Consider the following 10,127-nt stretch of genomic DNA (forward strand, 5'->3'; position numbering starts at 1 on the left):
TATCACCAAAATTATTATTTACATTTATATCATCAACATTATTTACATTTATATAACCAAAATTATTTACATTTATATCATCAAAATTATTATTTACATTTATATCATTATTATTATTTACATTTATATCACCAACATTATTACTATTCATAAATCAGCATCATTAGTATTATTTACATTTGTCATCATTAGTATTATTTACATTTATATCAACATATTATTTACATTTATATCACCAACATTATCATTTACATTTATAAACATTGTTATTATTTACATTTATATCACCAACATTATTATTATTATTCATAAATCATCAAAATTATTTACATTTAAATCATCAAAATTATTATTTACATTTATATCATCAACATTATAATTATTTACATTTATATCACCAAAATTATTTACATTTATATCATCATTATTTACATTTATGTCATCAAAATTAGTATTTACATTTATATCATCAACATTATTATTATTTACATTTATGTCATCAACATTATTATTATTTACATCATCAAAACTATTATTATTTACCTTCATCAACATTATTATTATTTACATTTATATCAACATTATTATTTACATTTATGTCATCAAAATTATTATTTACATTTATGTCATCAACATTATTATTATTTACATTTATGTCATCAAAATTATTATTTACATTTATATCATCTACATTATTATTATTTACATTTATGTCATCAAAATTATTATTCGCCTTCATCAATATTATTTACATCATCAAAATTATTATTTACCTTCATCAACATTATTATTGACATTTATATCAACATTATTATTTATATTTATATCATCAACATTATTATGATTTACATTTATGTCATCAAAATTATTATTTACATTTATATCATTAATATTGTTATTTACAATTATATCACCAACATTATTATTTACATTTATATCACCAACATTATTATTTACATTTATGTCATCATTTTTATTTACATTTATATAATCATTAGTATTATTTACATTTATGTCATCATTAGTATTATTTACACTTATGTCATCAAAATGATTTACATTTATATCAACATTATTTACATTTATACCACCAAAATTATCATTTCCATTTATACCATCAAAATTATTATTTACATTTAAATCATCAAAATTATTATTTACATTTATATCAACATTATTATTATTTACATTTATATCACCAAAATTAGTACTTATTTATATAATAAAAATTATTATCATTTACATTTATATCACCAAAATTATTATTTACATTTATATCATCATTATTTACATTTACATCATTTACATTTATATCATTATTATTATTTACAGTTATGTCATCAAAATTAGTATTTACATTTAGATCATCAAAATTATTATTATCCATATTTATATCACTAAAATTATTACTTACATTTATATAATCAAAATTATTATTTACATTTATATCATCAACATTATTTACATTTATATAACCAAAATTATTTACATTTATATCATCAAAATTATTATTTACATTTATATCACCAAAATTAGTATTTACATTTATATCATCAAAATTATTATCTACATTTATATCACTAAAATTATTATTTACATTTATATAATCAAAATTGTTATTTACATTTATATCATCAACATTATTTACATTTATATAACCAAAATTATTTACATTTATATCATCAAAATTATTATTTACATTTATAGCAACATTATTATTATTTACATTTATATCACCAACATTATTATTATTCATAAATCATCAAAATTATTTACATTCAAATCATCAAAATTATTTACATTTATATCATCAAAATTATTTACATTTACATCAACATTATTTACATTTATATAATCAACATCATTATTTACATTTATATCATCCAAATTATTATCGAACTATCATAAATGGTCAAAATGATTATTATTGACGTAAAAAATGGCGATTGTTTACCTCAAGACTTTGGAGACCAGCGGCACAGAGTCCAGTCCAAGATGTTGTTTGTAGCCCATCTGGTCCAAGCGTCTCCTCAAGTACTTCAGGCTCCCGTCTGAGCTCTTGTCCATACTGGAAGACCACTTTTGCATTTTGTGGACCTTTTCTCGCGCCTTGAAGAACCAAACGTCTTTATGATGAACAAAAAAGCTTCAAAGAAGCCAACATGTCACAAAATCAAAACGATTCTACGCAACACATTTTTAACAACTGTTAGCATGTTGCTAATGTCCGGTCAGCTAACTATGAAACGCTAACAAATATCGCTTTTAAACAGAAGGTAAACACTAGAAAGAGCTGGATATATTTCTAATGTTTAAGTTAGACAACATATTTGATGTTCAAACTCAAACGTTTTTTTTTTTTTTTTTGCAAATATTAATTAACTTAGAATTTCATTGGCTACGTGCCAAAGTAGTTGGGAAAGGGCATGTTCACCACTGTGTTACATGGCCTTTCCTTTTAACAACACTCAGTAAAGGTTTGGGAACTGAGGAGACACATTTTTGAAGTGGAATTCTTTCCCATTCTTGCTTGACGTACAGCTTAAGTTGTTCAACAGTCCGGGGGTCTCCGTTGTGCTATTTTAGGCTTCATAATGCGCCACACATTTTCAATGTCTGGACTACAGGCAGGCCAGTCTAGTACCCGCACTCTTTTACTATGAAGCCACGTTGATGTAACACGTGGCTTGGCATTGTCTTGCTGAAATAAGCAGGGGCGTCCATGGTAACGTTGCTTGGATTGCTCCAAAACCTGTATGTACCTTTCAGCATTAATGGTGCCTTCACATATGTGTAAGTTACTTATGTCTTGGGCACTAATACACCCCCATACCATCACACATGCTGCCTTTTACACTTTACGCCTAGAACAATCCGGATGGTTCTTTTCCTCTTTGGTCCGGAGGACACGACGTCCACAGTTTCCAAAAACAATTTGAAATGTGGACTCGTCAGACAACAGAACACTTTTCCACTTTGTATCAGTCCATCTTAGATGAGCTCAGGCCCAGCGAAGCCGACGGCGTTTCTGGGTGTTGTTGATAAACGGTTTTCGCCTTGCATAGGAGAGTTTTAACTTGCACTTACAGATGTAGCGACCAACTGTAGTTACTGACAGTGGGTTTCTGAAGTGTTCCTGAGCCCATGTGGTGATATCCTTTACACACTGATGTCGATTGTTGATGCAGTACAGCCTGAGGGATGGAAGGTCACGGGCTTAGCTGCTTACGTGCAGTGATTTCTCCAGATTCTCTGAACCCTTTGATGATATTACGGAGCGTAGATGGTGAAATCCCTAAATTCCTTGCAATAGCTGGTTGAGAAAGGTTTTTCTTAAACTGTTCAACAATTTGCTCACGCATTTGTTGACAAAGTGGTGACCCTCGCCCCATCCTTGTTTGTGAATGACTGAGCATTTCATGGAATCTACTTTTATACCCAATCATGGCACCCACCTGTTCCCAATTAGCCTGTTCACCTGTGGGATGTTCCAAATAAGTGTTTGATGAGCATTCCTCAACTTTATCAGTATTTATTGCCACCTTTCCCAACTTCTTTGTCACGTGTTGCTGGCATCAAATTCTAAAGTTAATGATTATTTGCACAAAAAATAAAGTTTATGAGTTTGAACATCAAATATGTTGTGTTTGAAGCATATTCAACTGAATAGCAGGCTCTGTAATTGCCTGTGACCGGGCTTGCTCTAGTGTAGTTAGTCAAATGTGACTTAAACAGTAGTCTATATTCTTAGACAGGATGATGGCGCCTTCCTGGTTAGGGTGAAGGCCGTCCCTCATCAGCAAGCCTGGTTTGCCCCAGAAAGAGGGCCAATTATCAATAAACGTTAGTCCCTGTTGTCTACAGAAGCTAGCCAGCCACTTGTTAAGCGAGACTAATCTGCTATATCTCTCATCATTGCCTCTCGCAGGCAGGGGGCCAGAGACAATTACTCGATGCCTGGACATCTTTCTAGCGAGATCACAAGTCCTGGCTATGTTTCTCTTTGTAATCTCTGACTGTCTCATCCTAGTGTCATTGGAGCCAACGTGTACAACTATATTCGCATAACTAGTGGTGCGATTAGCCTGTCGTACGTGTTTACTAGGCCTGTTGCGAGTTAGCTCCCTAAGATTAGCCTCAATGTCAGGTGCTCGGGCCCCCGGGATGCACTTAATTGTGGCTGGTTTGCTAAGCTTTATGTTTCGGGTGATGGAGTCCCCTATGACTAAGGTGTGGTGCCCGGTAGACTGGGGTGTAGGACTAGCTAAAGAGCTAAATCTATTATGCGTCTCAACCGGTACACCGTAGCTTGTAGGCCGCTTAGGACTGCTACAGGCTGGGCTAGTTAGCTCGCTACAGCTAACGCTAGCAGATGTGTCCGCAACATCTAAAGTTACGAGATTACTCTGCTCTAACTGGCGGACACGGCCCTCTAGCAGAGCCAGCCTCTCCGTGAGTAAGGTGCAAGACGCGCAGGAAGCCATACTCACGGTGTTTTCTGTCACCGAGTGAAGTTCCTGCTGTCTTCCGAGAAGTCCTGGTCACGGTGTGCAGGAGTAGACTCCTTCTGACCGGCGCCCGGCGACGCCTTTCTCCGCGCTAGCTTCGTTAGCTTAGCAGCTAGCTGCTAGCTAGCTGCGGGAGGGGTGGAGAGACAGAGATCGGGTGATTTGCAAGTTAAATAGTACTACTAAATATGTTGAGAAAGTAATAAAGAAAGCTGCAGAACAATTTAAAAGCACACAAATAGAACGATACTTAGCTTTTTCGAAACAGCGAGCAGTCAGCGAGCAGTCACGCACGGTGAACCGGAACCGGAAGTGGAATCCTGAGTATTAGATTGGTTGTCTACCAATCTAAGGTAACACGCAAGGACATTAACACATCCGACACATATGTAGGATTAACCGAGGGAGAATTCAAAACCAGATGGAACAATCACAAGGCTTCTTTCAGGAACCAAAACCTGCGGAATACCACAGAACTCAGCAAACACATTTGGGACCTCAAAGACAATAATGTTGAATATTCAATAACATGGCAAATTCTTGCATCCAGCACACCTTACAATAGTGGTAATAAAAGATGCAACCTATGCTTGAAAGAGAAACTGTTTATTATTTACCGTCCAGACCTGTCATCCCTCAACAAGCGCAGTGAAATTGTAACAGCATGCCGCCACAGACGGAAACACCTCCTAGGTAACACATGAGCCAATCACCACGCCCCTACGCCAGCCTGTACCCACCCACTCTGTGCCCTATATAAACCATGGTATGCGAATGCTCCCATTAAAATCTCCTGATGATTGAGGGAACCCCCCCTCATGAAACAGGCCTGTAGAGATGAAATAGTCTTGTGATTTTTCCCCCACACATACATATATATAGATAGATAGATATCTACATCCTGAAAATATGCAAACAAACTGTGTTTAGATAATTGATACCTCAAACTTGCATAAATAAATATTAAGGAATATAACATAACTTGGCTTCTGAGAGTTTCAAAATGTAATGAATAAAATGCTAAAGTTGTTGATAAAGAAGCAATTATTTTAATAATTAAATATGGTCATTTTAAATGAATTATTATGATAATTTAAAATCAATTATTTCAAATATGTTTATTTTAATGTAAAATTCTATGGCTGGATGTAATAAGGAGTCATGAAAAAATACAAATAAAAATACAATTAATTTTGATGTTTTTAGCAAAATATAGTACAAATGTATTTAGTTTTTTGTTTTTTTTTAATTAATAAATATATTTATTTTTAGGTAAAATAAACATAATAATACAATTTATCTCTAGACTGGATGATTTAGTTCTTGTCACCCTGTTGTCCTCCCGTCATGAAAAAAGGTTGTCCTCACTCAGGTCCGCATGGTGCTGGAGGGGGCGTGGCTTCCAGTTCCGCTGAAAATCGGGAGATTTTCGGGAGAATATTTGTCCCGGGAGGTTTTCGGGAGAGGCACTGAATTTCGGGAGTCTCCCGGAAAATCCGGGAGAGTTGGCAAGTATGATCACCAACATTATTATTATTATTTACATTTACATCACCAAAATTATTATTTACATTTATATCATCAACATTATTATTATTTACATTTACATAACCAAAATTATTATTTAAATGTATATCATCAACATTAATATTATTCACATTTATATCAACATTATTATTATTTACATTTATATCACCAACATTATTAGTATTCATAAATCATCAACATTATTTACATTCAAATCATCAAAATTATTATTTATATCAACATTTACATTTACATCATTATTTACATTTTTATCAACAAATGTATTATTTACATTTTTATAATCCAATTATTTACATTTATGCCTTAGAAATTATTATTTACATTTATATCACCAAAATGATTATTTACATTTATATCATCAAAATGATTATCATTTACATTTATATCACTGAAATTATTTACATTTATATCATTAAAATTATTATTATTCACATTTATATCAACATTATTATTTACATTTATATCACCAAAATTATTTACATTTATAACATCAAAATTATTATTATTCACATTTATATCAACGTTATTATTTACATTTATATCACCAAAATTATTTACATTTATATCATCAAAATTATTATTATTCACATTTATATCAACATTATTATTTACATTTATATCGCCAAAATTATTTACATTTATATCATCAAAATTATTATTCACATTTATATCAACATTATTATTTACATTTATATCATCAAAATTATTATTCACATTTATATCAACATTATTTACATTTGTATCACCGACATTATTATCATTCATAAATCATCAAAAATATTTACATTCAAATCATCAAAATTATTATTTACATTTATATCATCAAAATTATTATTTACATTTACATCAACATTATTTACATTTATATCATCAAAATTATTATTATTCACATTGTTATCAACATTATTATTTACATTTATATCGCCAAAATTATTTACATTTATATCATCAAAATTATTATTATTCACGTTTATATCAACATTATTATTCACATTATTATTTACGTTTATATCACCGACATTATTATCATTCATAAATCATCAAAATTTACATTAAAATCATAAAATAATTTACATTTATATCATCCAAATTATTATTTATATTTATATCATCCAAATTATTATCGAACTATCATAAATAGTCAAAATGATTATTATTGATTACAATCAGATTATAGTCTGCGATTTTTGTTTATGCTAACTGATCATTTAAATGTCTGTTATAGGAACAAAGATGAAAAAAAGGCTGTTTAAACATCAATTTATTGCTCTTCGACACTGAAATATAATTTTAACTTTTGCATTTCAAAATAAGATTCGAATGAACCAAATATATTTTATTTTCTGATTCCATTCATTAAAAAGTCAATGACCAAAACCTGTTGCTTTATATACAAACAATGTGCTCGTCTTCAACAATTAACATAACTTATTGCAACTGGACGTAAAATCACGTCTTACTAACGTCTTATTGTGAAGATTCCTGCTTTTAAAATGTCTTTCCACTTCTTACCAAGTCATCTTTCGCCTTGGTCCAGTTTTATGTTGCGTGTATATTCTACACTAAATAGGATTTATGTTCCCGAAATATAGTTCATGCTCAATGTGGGACAAATAGTCTATGATAACTGGTTTCCATGGTAACCACGTCCTCCTCTGCAGGGAGGTGTGCAGCAAGCATGACCCCTGAGGGTATTTGTCACTTCCTGTCAGTGCTTCTCTCACTTCCTGTCAGTGTTTATCTCACTTCCTGTCAGTGTTACACTCACTTCCTGTCAGTGTTTCTCTTACTTCCAGTCAATGTTTCTCTCACTTCCTGTCAGTGTTTCTCTCACGTCCTGTCAGTGCTTCTCTCACTTCCTGTCATTGTTTATCTTAATACCTGTCAGTGTTACACTCACTTCCTGTCAGTGTTACACTCACTTCCTGTCAGTTTTTCTCTCACTTCCTGACAGTTTTTCTCTCACTTCCTGTCAATGTTTCTCTCACTTCTTGTCGGTGTTTCTCTTACTTCCTGTTGTTGTTTATCTTACTTCCTGTCTGTGTTTCTCTTACTTCCTGCCAGTGTTTCTCTCATTTCCCCTCAATGTTACTCTCACTTCCTGTCGCTGTTTTTCACTTCCTGACAGTGTTTCTGTCACTTCCTGTCGATTACTTTCACTTACTGTCATTGTTTCTCTCACTTCCTGCCAGTGTTTCTCTCACTTCCTGTGAGTATTTCTCTCACTTCCCGTCGGTGTTTCTCTTGATTCCTGTCAGTGTTTCTGTCACTTCCTGTCGGTCTTGTTTTCACTTCCTGTCCATGTTTCTCTCACTTCCTGCCAGTGTTTCTCTCACTTCCTGTCGGTGTTTCTCTTACTTCCTGTTGTTGTTTATCTTACTTCCTGTCTGTGTTTCTCTTACTTCCAGTCAATGTTTCTCTCACTTCCTGTCAGTGTTTCTCTCACGTCCTGTCAGTGCTTCTCTCACTTCCTGTCATTGTTTATCTTAATACCTGTCAGTGTTACACTCACTTCCTGTCAGTTTTTCTCTCACTTCCTGCCAGTGTTTCTCTCACTTCCTGTCAATGTTTCTCTCACTTCTTGTCGGTGTTTCTCTTACTTCCTGTTGTTGTTTCTCTTACTTCCTGTCTGTGTTTCTCTTACTTCCTGCCAGTGTTTCTCTCATTTCCCCTCAATGTTACTCTCACTTCCTGTCGCTGTTTTTCACTTCCTGACAGTGTTTCTGTCACTTCCTGTCGATTACTTTCACTTACTGTCATTGTTTCTCTCACTTCCTGCCAGTGTTTCTCTCACTTCCTGTGAGTATTTCTCTCACTTCCTGTCGGTGTTTCTCTTGATTCCTGTCAGTGTTTCTGTCACTTCCTGTCGGTCTTGTTTTCACTTCCTGTCCATGTTTCTCTCACTTCCGGTCAGTGTTTCTCTCACTTCCTGCCAGTGTTTCTCTCACTTCCTGCCAGTGTTTCTCTCACTTCCTGTGAGTGTTTCTCTTGATTCCTGTCAGTGTTTCTCTCACTTCCTGTCGGTGTTTCTCTTACTTCCTGCCAGTGTTTATCTCATTTCCTCTCAATGTTCCTGTCAATTCCTGTCAATGTTTCTGTCACTTCCTGTTGGTGTTTGTCACTTCCTGCCGGTGTTTCTGTCACTTCCTGTTGGTTACTTTCACTTACTGTCATTGTTTAGCCCACGTCCTGCCAGTGTTTCTCCTACTTCCTGTGAGTGTTTCCCTTGATTCCTGTCAGTATTATTTTCACTTCCTGTCAATGTTTCTCTCACTTCCTGTCGGTGTTTCTGTCACTTCTGTTCGGTGTTTGTAATTTCTTGTCGGTGTTTCTGTCACTTCCTGTCGTTGTTACTCTCACTTCCTGTCGATTACTTTCACTTCCTGTCAGTGTTTCTGTCAATTCCTGTTGGTGCCTCTGTCACTTCCTGACTGTGGTTGTACTTCCTGTCAATGTTTATCTCACTTCCTGTCAGTGTTTGTCACTTCCTGTCAATGTTTCTATGACTTCCTGTCTGTTTGTCACTTCCTAAAGGTTTTAGTTTCACTTCCTGTCAATGTTTCTCTCACTTTCTGTCAAGGTTTGTCCCTTCCTGTCAATGTTTCTATCACTTCCTGTCTGTGTTTGTCACTTCCTGACAGTTTTAGTTTCACTTCCTGTCAATGTTTCTCATTTCCTGTCGGTGTTTCTGTCACTTCCTGTCGGTGCTACTTTCACTTCCTGTCAATGTTTCTCTTACTTCCTGTTGGAGTTTCTGTCACTTCCTGTTGTTGTTACTCTCACTTCCTGTTCGTTACTTTCACTTCCTGTCGGTTACTTTCACTTCCTCTCAGTGTTTTTCTTACTTCCTGTCAGTGTTTCTCTCACTTCCTGTCGGTTCTTCTGTCATTTCCGGTCGGTGTTTGTACTTCCTGTCAAAGTTTCTCTCACTTCCTGTTGGTGTTTGTCACTTCCTGTCAATGTTTCTATCACTTCCTGACGGTTTTACTTTCACTTCCCGTCAATGTTTCTCTCACTTCCTGTCAGTGTTTGTCACTTTTGTCCGAGTTTGGCTCACATCCGGTGCGCACA

General features: G+C 34.0%; 1 protein-coding gene across 1 annotated transcript in view; it reads right to left on the bottom strand.

Annotated features, from left to right (window-relative positions):
- Window positions 1–10,127, bottom strand: part of LOC133617519 (uncharacterized) — a 41,928-nt gene that overhangs the window by 23,044 nt on the left and 8,757 nt on the right. Inside the window, exon 2 of the mRNA XM_061977501.1 lies at window positions 1,955–2,109. Coding sequence (XP_061833485.1) covers window positions 1,955–2,088 — 134 coding nt within the window. The 5' untranslated portion in view covers window positions 2,089–2,109. The remainder of the gene's footprint in view (window positions 1–1,954; window positions 2,110–10,127) is intronic.

This window comes from Nerophis lumbriciformis, linkage group LG18 (genome assembly GCF_033978685.3).
Source record: "Nerophis lumbriciformis linkage group LG18, RoL_Nlum_v2.1, whole genome shotgun sequence".
NCBI classification, from domain to species: domain Eukaryota; kingdom Metazoa; phylum Chordata; class Actinopteri; order Syngnathiformes; family Syngnathidae; genus Nerophis; species Nerophis lumbriciformis.